This window comes from Felis catus, chromosome C1 (genome assembly GCF_018350175.1).
Source record: "Felis catus isolate Fca126 chromosome C1, F.catus_Fca126_mat1.0, whole genome shotgun sequence".
NCBI classification, from domain to species: Eukaryota; Metazoa; Chordata; class Mammalia; order Carnivora; family Felidae; genus Felis; species Felis catus.
Window position 1 is genome coordinate 155,415,161 of NC_058375.1, and position 16,977 is coordinate 155,432,137.

A 16,977-nucleotide genomic window follows, 5' to 3' on the forward strand; every position below is an offset into this window, starting at 1 on the left:
CAAAACCTTTGCTCACATCTAATTGGTTCTTATCTCTAATTCCAGGTAGCCAATTTGCAGATATGTGGCACTTACTAAGAGAGTAGAAATTCTTTTAAATATGTCTTCAGGAAAAATAAGGTAAAAACAGAGATGGAGGCAAAGCATAAGAGACTCTTAAATATGGAGAACTGAGGGTTGCTGGAGGGGAGGTGGGGAGGATGGGCTAAATGGGTGATGGGCATTAAGGAGGGCACTTGCTGGGATGAGCACTGGTGTTATATGTAAGTGATGAGTCACTGGGTTCTACTCTTGAAACCAATACTACACTGTATGCTAATTAACTTGAATGTAAATAAATATATTTTTTTAAAATTATAAAATTGCTATAGAACATAAAAACACACCAAATAATGTAAAGATATGCCATTTTGCCTAGATGGAAGACTCAATATTATAAAAATATTATGTCTGTATAAATTAATGTGTAATTTCAGTGTGGCCCCAATAAAACATCTAATAGATAATAAAGTATCTAATAAATTGCTCTGCTGCAGAAATAATCAGGCAAACCAGTGGAAACACATGAATATGAAATAAAACTATAATCATTTCTCCAAAGCTTCTCAGATTAATAGGTCAACCTTTACTTTACTGTAGAGGATACAAAGTCTGATAATGTCACTGAAAGCAATTTCATAGTGTTTTTATCTCAGCACTGAAAAAAGCAATAAAATACCAACAAAGTCAGGAAGGCTTGTATTAAAGTGCATTCAAGGTCAAAAAGTAAACAAAGATCGGGGCACCTGGGTCGTTCAGTCAGTTAAGCATCAGACTTCACCTCATGTCATGATCTCACGGTTTGTGAGAAAATGTTACTTTTATTTAACATTAGATTTATAAGAATCACACCATTATTAACATAGGATTACTTTAATCCTTGTTTACTTTTTTTAATGTTTATTTATTTTTCAGAGAGAGAGAGAGAACAGAATGGGAAAGAGGGAGGGGCAGAAAGAGAGGGAAACACAGAATCTGAAGCAGATTCTAGGCTCCGAGCTGTCAATACAGAGCCTGACACAGGGCTCGAACTCATGAACTGTGAGATCATGGCCTGAGCGGAAGTCGGGCACTTAACTGACTGAGCCACCCAGGTGAAAATTCTTTAGGTTAGACACTTATAATTTCTAGGTTTGTGGTAAATGTGTGGTAAATGTCAATATAAAATTTACTTTAAAAATTGTATGCAGTACAAAGTCTGGTTCCCAGCCATGAATCCATTCTTTTTGTTCTGTGTATCTCACAATTAACTATTTCTTGTGCATCCTTCTCTGATTCTCTTTAATCAAACACTGGAAAATAATATAATATAAATTCTATTTTTCTTTATTTCCTAAGTAAAATGTCATATGCCTCATTCAATATCAAATAAATAAAACAATTTCAAAATTTATGAATGACAGGGGAAACATGAATATTAATAGATACCTAATAGATACACTTTATTCTAGATCTTTCTCTTTTTTTGCACATTGCTATAACTTGCAATATTAGCATGCATACAGCTTTTGAATTTTCAAAATAGCTGCACGGTGTCCCATTGGATGTTTATATCAGAGCATATTTAAACAGTTACCTATTGTAGACTATTTTTACTTTTTAATCTTTTTCTATACAAAGAATTCTTCACTGAAGACCCTTGTAAATGCATTTCATACTTGCTCAGATATTTGTAGGATAATTTCCTAGAATTAAGGTTGTTGTGTCAATGGGTAAATATATTTTTGGTTCAGGGCACCTGGGTGGCTCAGTCAGTTAAGAGTCCGACTTCAGCTCAGGTCATGATCTCACAGTCTGTGAGTTCAAGTTCCGCATCAGGCTCTCTGCTCTCAGTGCAGAGCCTGCTTCAGATCCTCTCCCCCCGCCCCTCTCTTGCCCCTCCCCAGCGCATTTACTCTCTTTCTCTCAAAATGCTTCATAAATGCAGGATTGGGTGGCTCAGTTGGTTAAGTGTCCAATTTTGGCTCAGGTTATGATCTCATGGTTCGTGGGCTCGAGGCTGAGTCAGGCTCTGGGCTGACAGCTCAGAGCCTGCAGCCTGCTTCAGATTCTGTGTCTCCCTCTCTCTTTTCCCCTCCCCCATTCATGCTCTTTTTCTCTCACTCTCAAAAATGAATAAATATTAAAATATATGTATTTTTGGTTCAAAGGTTATTAAAAGTATATAGCACTTCTCTTTCCTGATTGAATAGGCGCCAAAGTACTAGCACAGCACAAAAGTATGTATGTGCATATTCTTAAACTTTGTCTCATACATGAAACTTTATTAAAATAAGAATTAGGTATCTCACATTCACGTTTCCCACTGTCATTCTTATATTTCAAAATTGTTTGATTTCTTTAATACTGAATGAGGCATATACAGATTTTAAGAAACTGTAATGTATGTTTCCCAAAAGTAAAATCACAGAATATGAACTTTACTGCTATAATAAGTATCTGGGGAAAACTAATTTGGCATGGTGGCTTCAAGTAACAGACTTCAGATACATTTTTCCCCATAAAAGTCTCACGTACTTACCAGAGCACCTGTGCTGAGCAGAGTGACAAGGCCAATGAAACACTTAAAACAACCATTTTCCACTATCTTGCGGCAGGTTTTCCTTATGTTCTGCCAAATTCTTCCTTTCTTGGATTCACCACTAATTTGGCCAGGTGAAGATCTTCGTCTATAGCCTGTCAAGAATGAAACTGCTAAGAAGAAAAATCTTGAAAATTCATGAAAAAGTAGACATCCTGAACTTTCCACCATAGTCCTTGGTGATTACTTATGGAATCTAACACATGTGCTCTCTGACTTATGAACATTTGATTTTCACCCCTGATGCTGTGACCATTGCAGTCATTGAGGGGAAACAAAAAAAGTTAACGTGGGACAACACTAGAGGAAGAAATTGTGAAAGGCAGAGATGACTTAGAACATCCCCTAGCCTGGTGGAACAGAGTCTGAGAATAGAATTTATCCCCATCCTTCAAATCACTCCTCTCCCCCACATACAATATCTTCTAAATATCACATTTTGGTATAAAGCCTGAAGATTCACATGGTATAATAAGCATTCTCATTTAAGTACATAGGTATTCAGGAACTGATAAGAAGTATAGTATTAGTTACGTCAGTTAAATTGATGTCAGGTCTCAGGTGGTAGGAGAATGGTGATTTTGATTTAGACTTATTGAAGGAGCCCCCTGGATTACAGAGTGCTTTGTGGGTAGGGGGCATATGCATGGATTGGACTCTACATTCCTGTCAAGAGAGTTAGCATAAAGAAATCCCAAGATAGAGAAGACTCTGCTTAACAGGGGAGAACATGAAGAAATAGAGGTGGGTGGAATTTAAAGTCAACACATTTCATTTTAGAATTTTACCTACTGTCAATTCATACATCTTTGGTCAAAAAAATATAGGAAAATTTTCCTCCTTTGCCTTGAATGATACAAGTTCTAGAAGTTGAGCTACTGAGAGCAGGTTCTTATTTTGAATACAGGAATTTGAACATTTAGCAGTTACCGTGTTGATGGTTTCCAGTGATTTCAAATGCAGAGAACCTATAAATATTTGTCAATCTTTCTAGGAAATTAATTTGAATTACAAGTCATCAACAAATGTATGTTACATATCTAGTGAGTCAATCAGCTGACTGAAGCCTTATACATTTCTTAAGATTCATGTGGAATATAAAAATAAATCACCATTGCATGATATGTTTTCCTATGAAAGATATAGGATGTTTTCATGTGAGTATTTTGAATATTGACTTTATTCCAAGAGGCATAAAAATATACACACACATGCACACATGCACACAACCATGCATGGACACACATGCATCTACACTAATTTAATCTTTTTACCAATCCTGTGAGGTAAGTTTCATTATTATCCTCATTTTACACATTAAGAAATGAGCCTGAAAGAGGGTAAGTAAAGGTAGTAAATGGTCACATGACCTGGGATTTGAACTCAGGCCTGTATGATTCCAGTCTCAGTGCTCTTAACTACTGCATTAAACTTCTAGGAAATAGACCCTGCCCCTCTTTTCCAAATGTTGACTTTTCTATTGACTTTCCCTATAAGTTTCTGAGAGGATTCCTTTGGGCACATGTGCATGTGCTTGTACCCACATATTTGTATGTGCGTGTTCCTTAGTTACGTTAATAAACTCTCTAAAGTTAAAATATATCTAATGGCATTAGTTATGTTGAGAAATTTAGTCTATTTTCAATATAATGATCAAAGGAACTTATTTTTCTCTTACCATTTTTAAGCTGCTTTGGCTTTTCATGTTCACAGACGGTTTCTTCTTCGGAGATAGCAATATCCACTGTGCTGCATTCAGACGAGCTAGATTGCTTTACCTTCTGAAAAGTAAAGTCCCACCAAAAAAGCTGTGATTAAACTTTCTCACTGTGGTTCAGGCTTGTTTTATTTTCAGAAATAAGAAAAACTGTATACAAAAAGAACTTTACCAGGTTTAAAATACTGTTTAAGCTAATTTCATGATTTTCATTAAAAGGATACATGTCTCCGTGAGTTGAAGTTTTAAAAAATTAATTAAAAATTCATTTAAGCTAAAATAACTTTTAGATTAAAATTAACATTTAATTCATAACACTATTCTCCTAAAAGGTGTATAGGTTATCTCCAGTATCCAAAAGGGTTTGAGTTCCAAAGCCCTCTTGAAGTTGTTCACAAGATTCCATATAAGCCATTTCAGCTAGATGAGCAGCATCAGAAGTAATTACTCCTTGATGCTAAAGATGGGATAGACAAGAGTGCATTTAGTTGGTATTGTAAAATCGAGTCCAGACATTCTTGTGTATGCCATCATAGGATGGGAATGATGTGAGGTTATCTTGAAGTGAAATGAAGAAATGGCACAAGGAATAAGAGTCACGAATAGACCTGGCAAAGTGGTACCAGCCCTATGCAGACAGGCTATTTGCAAGGATTGACATTGCTTCTCACTCTGCTCTTGACTGAAGGTCAAGACTGTACACGATAAGGTAGCCATGGCTTTGTATATGTGGTAATGACGCATGTGTGACATGCATGGCTTTTATTTGAAATGATTTTCTCATAATGCTTTATTTTACTTTATTGCAAAATAAATATGCAACACATCATCCTTTAAAATGACCAATAGTCTAGGTTAATAGTATACACAATTGTTTTCTAATTAAAAAAATAAGATAAATGTATTAAAACATTTGGGAAAAAACAGTCTTATTTCTTAAAAAATAAGGAAATGTCTAAGTAAAGTATATCAAAAGGAAAACTGTAAATATTTTGTCCTACCTCTTGGTCTTATGCACAATAAATGTCAACGAAATATCATTAGGAAGCCTTATTTGCTTTAGATCTTACATAGTCAGTTGTCAGTAAGACATTTGGCGCTCAACTAAAAATATATATCCATCAGGATATTACTCTTAAACAAATCACTTTTATTATTTCAGTTCTCATATTTTCATTATTTCTGATGAAATAAAGGCTATAGCAATATGAGAGTAAGTAACAAATATGTTAATATATAATGCTTAGGCATTCAATAATTGAAAACTATATACCTTATATTTATATGTTATTTTAGAATTTTTACATAAACTATTTGATGTGATTTTTCCAAACCTCTTTTAGTATTATTCTAATTTTATAAATAAATCAATTGGGATTCAAAAGTAGAAATAATTTTATTAGAAGATGACTTAATGGCATGAGAAAGTGACCCTGATACATTGCTACATTATGAAAAAAGTTATAAAACTTGATACAAAGTTTGACATTATTTTTCTAAAATTTATATAGTTATGTTGTAATAAACAATGGCTGAAAGTTTAAATACAAAAGAAAGAAAAGAATGTATCTCAGAATTATCAAATCATGTGATTTTTATATTTTATTCTTTGGCTTTTGGTAGATCAGCATCTTAAAGTACTCATGAGTTGCATAATCTGGAAAGTGTCTAAAATATGTAACAAATGTACAGATAAGTGAATAAATCTATGAGTAGCTAATCAATCAGTAGGACCAAGTAAGTAGGCAGCATACATTACAACTTCTGAAGCCTCAACATTTACAATCATATTTAGTGTCATCTTTCCTATACATTTTCATATCCCAGACTTTCTAATTAGATTGGCAAGAAGTTTCCTGGAGCATTTCAACACAATGTGCTGTGATAAATAGCACTTTTACCCAGAAATAGATGGTAGTCAAAGTTATAAGTGAAGATATACAAGTGTAGCTGGAGAACAGTTTTCCCTGTTTTCTAGAAATGGTATTAATTAAAAAAAATAAAATAAAATAAAAAATTAAAAAAAAAGAAATGGTATTAATTAAAGGATAACGAACCTCAAAATATTGGGCATGCTAAGGAGTGAAAATGTTTCTTTAACACAAAGAAAAAGGCCTTCAGTAGGAGCCGGAAGGATTTTGAGTAATTACAATTCAACTCCTATTAGGCCAATATGAGAAGTTACTGCAGAGCAGTTGCCAAGCTGGAAGAGGTCTGGGAGACAAGACGACGCCAGAGTCGTTTCTGGGGATCTGGAAAGAGACATTCTCTGCCCCTCCCCAGTGCCTGTGAGTGATCTGAGATGATTCCCTACTGAGGTACAACGCAAGAAGCCTGCAGAACAGATGTGATCTCTGTAGATGTAGCTTTCTATTAAATCATACCTCCTACCAAGACATGGTGCTTGCAAATGAAGACAGTAAGAATGTTTCCAGTAGGGTGTACATTTTAGAAGCTAAGTTAACAGCAATATCTACCCTTCTTTAAATGTGTTGGGTTATTTTGTTGTTTTTGCTGTTGCTTTTTTGTTTTGTTTTCTTTGTCCATGAGTTGATAAAGCTACACACTGTTCACAATTCAAACTGGTGGGTTTTCTTTATTCTTTTAGTCCAACTTAATTATATACGTTATAGTATATGCTGCACAAATAAAGTGATGAGAATCCTAGAATTTTAGCCAATAAGAAAGTATTTTAGCCATCCTGTAGTCCAATTTAACGTTTTAAAGGTGATAACACCCAGGAGAGTGTAATGATTTCTCTAATAACACACATCGATTTTGAAAACTTAAGTTTCTTTGGTATGTTTTCATCACCCCACACTGCCTGCTTATAAATTTGTAGACTTTTAAAATTATATTTTCTAATGTTTACTAAGTGTTTACTATAGACTGGGCACTGTTCTGTGCACCTTTGAGCTATTTTTCTTAGTCCTATCCTCCCTAAGAAATAGATACAATTTTATCTGCATTTATAGACAAGGAAACTGAAGCTTACAATGGTTAATTAACTTCATCAGAAGCATAAAATCAGGAGCAAGGAGTGTAGAGCTAGGATCAAATGTGTACTCTAACTCTCCCCAACTTCAACACCCACTCACTTTCTTACCAAAATGCCATAAATCAACAGTAAGTAATCAGGATATTAAAACATCTTACCTCTTTGCTGCTCCCATCACCTGACTTGCTCTGAATCTCCTTATTATCCAGATTTTCTATATCAGATTCTCCTGAAGCAATTGGTACAGTTTCTGAGACACTAGGACTGGGTATAAGTGATTGACTCTCATTTTCAGTCATTGTGTTTTTCTCTGTGCCACTGCTTTTTTCCTTATCCTTGAAGAAATCTTGGGTATTGCTTACATCAGAAAGGGTAGGGTCAGAAATATTCTCTCTAACATACACATTGTTTACATTGTCCATTGTCTCCTTTGAAATGTTTTGTTTTTTGCATGATATTTTAGGAAACACGTAGTTTATTCCTTTCTTAATCCTTGCCATTGCACGCTGGAGATTTTGTTCTTCACCATTCTCTTCAGTTGTTGGAGCCTTGTATGAACTAAAGGAGCTCACCAATGCCAGAAACAGGTAAATTATCTAAATGAGGAAACAAATGAGGTTAAGTTTATGTTACTTTTTGTTTCCTTTTAAACAATAAAAAAAAAAATCTTGAAAAAAAAAGCTGACCTGAGATTTGAAAACAATTAGGAACCACAATGCCATTTAGGCTATTCAGTTCTTACTCCTATACAGTGAGTCAGATGCTGTGCTAAGGGTTTGTACAGTATAGCCAGAACTCTTCTTAAGGTCACAACATTCTATGAAATACCATTTGATTTTCTTTTAGACATGAAAAAGGCAAGGCTTACAGATGTCAGATATCCAAGATCACAGATTGAACTTAAGTTAGTTTTATTCTAAAGCTTTTTTTCCTTCACTGAGCCAGGCTGTCTCTCCCAAGGTAAGAAAATGAATCGCTACTTCAGGTGGCTGACCTCACTTCAGCACTATCCCGGGAAGAGGTATAATGACATCTTCATGGGTTCTGCAAACCCACAAGGAATCTTGGGGAGAGAGTCCCAGTCCCGGTTCTGAAGCCTGTACCTAGTTTTCTTTGTGATATGCTAGTAGCAGGGTTTGGGTAGGTTAATTGATTCTCTGTGGTAATAAATTTGGTCAAATAAGAAAGAGATGAGTGATGGAGAATAATTCCTAATACTTAAGTTATTTGAACTCAAGGACAGTGTATATTTTGACCTTTACTATCACTGAGAAATATGATCAAGCTATGTTTAGTTTCCAGAGAATCATATTTTTATCTTGTTTGTAATTGTAGGGTATAGATAATATTTTTGGGTTTTAGTGTTAGGGAGTCAATACTGATCATCTCTTAAACTAATAATTTGAGCATTTTGTTTGCTTATTATTGGAAGTCTTCCCCTCTCTTCAGATATTTGAACTTTTAAAGACTTAATTTACTTTATGTTTTACATATTATTTTTAAAGGGCAAAGTTTAAATGACATGAATTATGTTTAAAAAATATAAAAGTATATAATATTAAAATAAAAAATATATAAATATATTTATATATATAAAGTGTTATATATATAAATATATTTACATATAAATAAAGCTTACTTACAGATAGTATGAACAGGGGCTTTATGGCCCTTATAGGAACTACACTACTAGCATTTCTATCATTCTTAAAAGACAATGAGTTCAGGATATAAGAAGGCAACACCAAATATAATTTAAGGTAGTTGATTGTTTCTTTTCCTTCATTTAGTTATTGGCACAGTGTGAAATAAGGAACAGGTGTTAGGTAAAAATTTCATGACTACAAGCTTCATATGAGCAGGAACCAAGTTTCTCTCAAGTAGACAACTAGCACAACACTAGGCATAAAATAAGTGATTAATATTTGTTGAAAAAATTAATTATAGAATGAGTAAAAAATAGATTTTGTGCCAGGATTTGGACAAGGAAAAATTTACTAAGAGCTTACAATCTAAGATTTCTTATATCTTAAACATATCCCCCTATACACCAAATGCAGATATACATATACAGTGAAAATGTTAAAAGGCTTGGGGTACCTGGGTGGCTCAGTTGGTTAAGCTCAAGTCATGATCTCACTATTCCTGAGTTCAAGCCCTGCATTAGGCTCTGTGCTCAGGCCAGGCCTAGAGACTGCTTCAGATTCTGTGTCTCCCTCTCTCTCTGCCCCTCCCCTGCTAACACTCTGTCTTTGTCAAAAATAAATAAAGATTGAAAAACATTTGTTTTTTATTGTTAAAAGGCTGAAAATGAAGTTCAAAATTCTCTGGAATTACGGTATAAAGAAAAATTTTACATAAACTTAGTGTGACTTTGTTCTAGTCACAGTATTTTATAAAGAGATTCAAAACACATATTTCTTATTTTTGTGTTAAAAGATAAAATGTGAAATAATGTATATAAAACAAAACATTCAAATGTCTCCCCTGAAATTTGCCCTCTCATTTACCTCAATGATGTCTATTGGGTGAGAATTGAAAAAGTCATCAAAATAAAGTAATATGGAATAGAAAGGAAATTCAAGATTTACTTATGTAATTATTTTTCAAGTACTTTTCAAGTATTTTCCAAGAATTTTTCAAGTATGAATAATTATTTGATTACTAATTTAAGAAATTCAACATGTATGAAGTTTCTATTTTAATACTATTCAAATTGTATCTTAACATATTTAATTGGTGAATATGTAAACATACATGGAATGACATAGATATTTATCATCAATGTCTTATTTTTAAAAAGCAACTGAATTTTCTATTTTCTATTTCTTTTCTTTTTATGTTTCTATATCCCTCATTGTTTGGTTTACGCAACCTTAGCTAGATCCCACAGTTCACTAGTGGCAATTACTTAAATTGCAAGTGAAACATGTAGAATGTTTGCCTAACTGAAACTTCTAAATAATGTTTAATTAGCACAATTCTAAAGATGTGGGAGGTACTATTTTCTAGAGCTTAAAGAAAGTAAAACATTTATAAATATTTATGAGTGCTAGCTGTTTTTATTTAACTTACAATAACTCTATATGGCATATATTATTATGTTCATTCTTCTATTAAAATATTACGAGGTTTAAAGAGGCAGGGTCATATACACAAAGGCATTTAATTAGTAAATAATAAAACTGGAGTTTGAACCCATGTTTGCTTGGATCTGAACTCTATTTTTTCTATAACTCAGCATTGCATGTAACTATTTAAAAGTCATTTAAATACTTGCTTTTGTTTATGATCATGTTTTACGGTTCCACTGCAGGCTGAATCACCACTGGAATGTTTATTAGGCAAACAAGACAAAATTAAGTTTTTAAAATGGGGAGTACCTTCTTTTTATACAAATGCTGAGTTTTGGTGTGAAATTACAATGCTGTAATGTAATGAGTTGAAAGTATGGGGGGAGATCTACAGCCTTACAGATTCTCTCCTTACATTTTTTCCCCTTGTATTTAGTCTAGAGTTGTTATCATGGTGCTTCACACATGATGACTGTTGAGAAAAATGAAGCTTAAAAGATTCAGCAAACCAAGCAATATTATGACCAATCAATTGGAAATGGAGGTTCATGTAGTTCTATTTCATTCTGAAATCCCTCTGCCCTTTGACATCAAGTTTCTGATCAGTAGGAATAAGAAAAATAAGAAACAAAGTGGAATTCAAAAACAAAGAAGCAGAAATGCAATTATACAATTGCCTCAGCATTTCTCCTTCTTTGCTTTTGAACTGTGTGTGTGTGTGTGTGTGTGTGTGTGTGTGTGTGTGTGTGTGTGTTGTTTATCTCAATAGCCATCAACCATAGCCTCTCCTATTCCCTTTTGGGAATAGAAACTTAATATTTCACGGGAAATCACCCTTATCTTATTATTAGTTGCATGATTTGTGTTTGGAATCATGCCAACTCCAGCTCCAAAAGAGGATTCTGAGTAGCTTATCATAATATATGTTAATATATTCCACACTCTGCACAATAAATAATAAATATATTTCACACTCTGGGCAATAGAAATTGGTTCAAAAATGGACATGTGACTCAGAGCTAATGAGATAATAGGAGAGATTTGCTGTGACTTCTAGAAAAGAAACAGGAATTTCTCTTCTATTAGACTTGATGTGATATGAACACATGAAGCTTTAGACTGCAGCAGCAATCTTGATAAAATAGAGGCTACTACCAGCAAGGGTCACGCAGAAGACAGATCTGAGTTACACACAAATCTGTCTCTAATGACCTTTTTTTTGAATGTATGTGTCACACCACAACTGAAGTGAAATCTATCTCTGACATTTTGAGTTATGCATGCTGATATATATGTTGATTTTTGTTTTAGCCAGTTAAAATAGTGTTATGTCACTGAGAGTTGAAAGTGTACTAATTAGCTACAAAGGCTGAGGTCATTGAAATATTTTTACATGTTAGACCCTGTTCTAGGCTTTGATGGTATAGAGAAAAGTCATGATCCTTCCTTTGTGGAGCTTACAGTTTAATAAGGAAGGTAGACAAGTACATCAACAATTAAACAGAATGCCAGCAGTGATAAGTGGATGACAGAGGTTATGCCCAAGGTGAAACAGAAGCAGTGAGGAAGGTTATTGATAGATAAAATGGTATCTGACCAGTGATTTTTTTTCAGTCTTTTGTGAAATGTATTTGATTTCTATGACTTATGAATAAAGCAAATACTGAGTCCTTTTTTTCCTTGTAAGAACAATTTTCTTTTATAATCCATTCCCTTTGCTTAGAAGAAGTAAAAGCTACTTACTCAATTCATGTAACACCACTTCAATTACTGGGAATTTAAAAGTGATAGCTATCCCTCTTCACTAATGCACCATAGTTTTATAGGTCAGCGATTTTCAAACTTTACTGCATAATTTAATCAAATGAAAAATTGTAAAAGATCCTGATGACTGGGCTATGTCCACATACCAATAAAATCGGTATCTCTGGTAACGTATCCAAGACATTACTATATTTTTATTAGTTCCCCAGGTAATTCCAATGTGCAATCTAGTTTGACAACCAGTGTTACATTTAAGTGCTTCTTAAAATTTAATGTGCATACAAATCACCTGGGGATATTGTTAAACTGTAGATTCCCCATAGGTCTGAGATGGGATCCAACTATCTCCCACATGATGCCAATGCTACTTGAGTAGCAAGGTTATAAACCAGTGCTCTCCAACAGAAATATGATGCATGTCATATGCAACTTTCTAGTGGCCACATCAAAAGCACAAACAAAAACAGAAACTAATTTTACTAACATTTTATTTAACTAAATATATCAAAAATATTATCATTTATAATACATTCAGTATAAAAATTATTAATAAAATAACATGTTATTTTAGGGGGGTGAGACTTCAAAGCCAGTGGGTATTTTACCCTTGTAGCACATCTCTAATTGGGCCAATTGTATTGCAACTGATCAACAGCCACATGTGGCTAGAGGCTACCATACACAGTTATAGACCACTGGATCCCATAAATTCACATCATGGAAATACTAAACTACATTACACAAGTTGTTCAAGGAAAATTTAAAAGCATGGAATACTTACCAATAAGTTTCCAATTAAAATGACCATCATGTAAAAAGGAAGGCAACCAAATTGGCCTGCAACCTTAAGGCAATCCCATAAAGTCTCTATCCACTCTCCACAGAGAATTCGGAGCACATTCAGGAAGGAGTGGAAGAAGTCATGCATGTGCCAGTGTGGGAGTTGACAGTCTTTGTCTATGTTGCAGACACATTCTTTGTAACTCCTACCGAACAGTTTCAGGCCAACCACAGCAGAAAAGAACATGAATGTGAACAACAACAGCACCAAGCCTTTCAGGGCCACCAATGAGTTACTCAGAATCAACATCAGAATCCTAAATGTCGGCCAGTATTTTCCCAGCTTGAAAATTCTCAACTAATACAGTAATGCAAGAAACAACAAAAATAAAAAACAAACAAAAAGAAAACCCTCGTCACTGTTTATTATGATGTACATTTTATCAGCATCATACACATACACATATATAGTCTTTAATGTAATATTCAGTTTTGAGCACTATTAATACTAGCCATTGTTACACAATTCTTAATATGTGACACATATTCTGTATTTTTTACACTAAACCAATACATATCTCCTTCTATTGGTCTGCCAATTTCCATTCAATACTATGCTGTTATAATTACTCTAGTTTTATGTTTTAATATCTGGTAGGATAACTGCCCATTCTTTGTTTTGCTTTTCACAGTACACTGGAAATTCTCCCACATTCTGACATATAGATGATATTGAAAAAGTCTGTCAGGTCCCATTGAATTCCACTGAAGTTTCTCTTATGTATTTTATTTTAAAGTAACATATCAAAAACCAAACACAGCATTCTAGGTTTAGTCTGAATAGTTCTTTTCACTAGATTTTTTGTTTCTGTTGAAATGGACAAGATTACCTTAACAGTTTTGGCCACCACATTACGGTGAGCTTAGTCATCTAAAACCCAAATATCACTGGGGCACCTGGGTGGCTTGGTAGGTTAAGCCTCCAACTTTGGCTCAGGTCACGATCTCAAGGTTCATGGGTTTGAGCCCTGCATCGGGCTCTGTGCTGACAGCTCAGAGCCTGGAGCCTGCTTCAGATTCTGTGTCTCCCTCTCTCTCTGCCTCTCTCCCATTTGTACTCTCTCTTTCTCTCAAAAATAAATAAACATTAACAAAATTTAAACCCAAATATCATTTTTATATATGCTATACCTTCCCCAACTTTTTCCAGTACATAGTTCACTTCATGGACTCAAGAGTAGGACTTCACATTTATCTATGTAAGACTGAATCATTTATATCCAGCCCATGTTAGACTTTCAGATACTTTGATACTATCTTTTATCATATTTTTTATTTCCCAGTCTTGTTTTATCCATAAATTTGAGAGCTACATCTTTTATATGTTTCTCTTACTCATTAGAAAAAGTCTATGGATGAGGACTTAAGACAGGGTTCTGAAGAATTATTTGGATAAGATCAAGTCTATTTAGTTGTTCTTTATTCCTGCTACATCTCTTCAACTTCTTACTAGAATGTGACAATATATTACTTATCAAGTACTTAACGTTTCCATAAATACTCTTCTAATAACATTTTCCTTGCCTAGTTTTCTGATTCTTACTACCACCATACATTACAGGCATACATATACCGATTCTGACTTAATTTTTGTAATAACATTCTGCTGGCTTGACTGGTCTTTTATAAAGTTTTCTACTCTACATTTAGAAATACTCACCTGATTGCAGTTCCTTAGTCATACATTGGCATTCATCTCCTGGGACTCCACATTATCCTGCTCCTCACAACTGACCAGTAACCCTGGCCCTGATTCCTAAAACTATACCTCAAATTTGCTACCAAACAGCTTACTTACTTTGATGCTTCAGTGAAATAACAGCATTGGAAACTTCTTACTCTTCCTGGGGCACTTCCTAAGCTCTTTATATATGAATCAATTCATTTATTACTACAAATGTCCCCATAGGATAGGTATTACTATTCTTCCCATGTTGTGTCTGAGGAGACTGAGAGAAATTTTCGTAAAATAAAATTTAGATATTGGATTCTACTTACCACTCTGAATATTTTTAAAAAAGCCATTCCAGAAACATTGGCTAGATAAAGTTCTGCTAAACCATGGAACACAATCAGGCTATCAAAAATGTTCCAACCTACTTGAAAATACCCATATGGATGCATTGCAATTATTTTCAAAATCATTTCTGCTGTGAAAATTCCAATAAAAATCTAAACAAAAACAAAACACATGGATGAGGATATGATTCCAATAACACCATCAGAACCCACATATACAGAAACTGTAAGTTTCCACTGCCACAGTCTTCACAGTTGTTCTATCAAGATCTGATTAGTATTGGAGTCTGTATTTTAAAGACAGACTCTGGGGCACCTGGGTGGCTGTGTCAGTTAAGCATCTGACTCCCGGTTTTGGCTCAGGTCATGATCTCATGGTTCACAGGAGCAAGCTCCACATTGGGCTTTGCACTGACAGCGCAGAGCCTACTTGAGATTCTCTCTCTCTCTTTCTCTGCCCCTCCCCTGCTTGGGCTCTCTCTCTCTTTCAAATAAATGAACTTAAAAAAAAAATAAGGATAGACTCCAACATTTCACTTAACAGTCTAATGTCAAACATTGCCTACAAAATCTTCAATTATTTAATAAAAGCTATCCTGAAAGACAAAAGAGAATATTTAAAGATGAAAATATTTTTATTTTGAACAGTTTCTTTTGGGATATGGAGTACATATTAAGATATTTAACTTTTTGAACCATAAAAGTGTCTAAGTGAAAAAAAAATAGTAAACCTCTGAAAACTGTCTCTTGAAAACTATACTAGCAGAAATAACTAAATTTCTATAGTGTTGGTACCAAGTAAATGTATAATTAAAAGTGGGTAGCAGTTTGGCCATTTATACTAGTACTAAGCAACAAACAACAACCATAAAAGAAAAGAAAATTAAACACTACATATTTCCTTGAATGTGACTTGTTTTTAAACTCACAGAAATCTGTTTTGCTTTATGCATTGTATGAGGGAAAAAAAAGGACAAGTGACTCTCAACATTACCTTACCAAAAGAATAACTTCCCATCTGAGGCAAAGGCAGGTAGCTAAAGCAGACAAGGCAGGTACAGTTGTAGTCAGGATTCAGAATTTAGGTGTCAGTGAGGAATCTGTATTTGTTACTGCACCTTTGTCCTGCTCCAAGCTGTGGAGCTATGGTACCAAGGGAGGATATATTTGGGATGGGAGAGGAAATAAATAATTTCCATTTAACCTGACTGCCAAGTAACTGACTCGAATCTCAAACTTAAATAGCAGAATTTTAAACCTTAGCTATAAACCTTTCAATGATAATAACACTTACAAATCAGGGCTAGAGGTGGTGGGTTGTGGATGAAGGTCATACTTCATCTAGTATGCATATAATGCATTTGCAACATATTGGAGTTACAAAATAAAATAATGAGGATTATGATGACTAAAGAAAAGTTGAAACTGCAAATGAAAATAATATACAAGAGCATTACCAGGTTTCCAATGCTGAGAACACTGGTGGTTTCTTCTCTCATTGGATAACATTCCAAGGCCAAAAAACACACATTTAGAATTATGCATATGGTAAGGACAAGATCAGTAAATGGGTCCATTATAATCATGTGGATAAACGCTTTCAATTTTAACCAACAGGGAGAACAATTCCAGATCAATAAAGTTTTAGCAAATCTATACAAACACAATGGGCGTCTCTTCCTGGATTTTTTAAGTTCTGAAATAAAGAATAAAAAAGTTAAACTTCAGCAGATTGTTGTTTTAGTTCTGGCTAATAAAATATTTTGACTTTCGTATGCAAAGAGATGTTTAAAATTAGACCTTTGATTTGGAATTAGCAAATAGAAATATTTTGTACTAATATAAATCAGAGCAAAGTCAATTGCCACTATTTTGTTAATGCTTGCTGAGTTAGACAAATGAAAACGAGACACACTGTGTATTAGAAGCAAAACCTAGGAGTTTC

At 34.2% G+C, this 16,977-nt stretch overlaps 1 protein-coding gene across 4 annotated transcripts in view; it reads right to left on the bottom strand.

Annotated features, from left to right (window-relative positions):
- SCN7A (sodium voltage-gated channel alpha subunit 7) overlaps positions 1–16,977 on the bottom strand; it is a 79,490-nt gene that overhangs the window by 16,802 nt on the left and 45,711 nt on the right. For all 4 annotated transcript variants that reach the window (XM_019838209.3, XM_023259422.2, XM_023259420.2 and 1 more), the window contains exons 12-17: positions 16,490–16,728; positions 15,012–15,185; positions 12,955–13,311; positions 7,494–7,931; positions 4,299–4,401; positions 2,561–2,715 (exon numbers count right to left, since the gene is read on the bottom strand). In XM_019838209.3, coding sequence (XP_019693768.2) covers positions 2,561–2,715; positions 4,299–4,401; positions 7,494–7,931; positions 12,955–13,311; positions 15,012–15,185; positions 16,490–16,728 — 1,466 coding nt within the window. The remainder of the gene's footprint in view (positions 1–2,560; positions 2,716–4,298; positions 4,402–7,493; positions 7,932–12,954; positions 13,312–15,011; positions 15,186–16,489; positions 16,729–16,977) is intronic.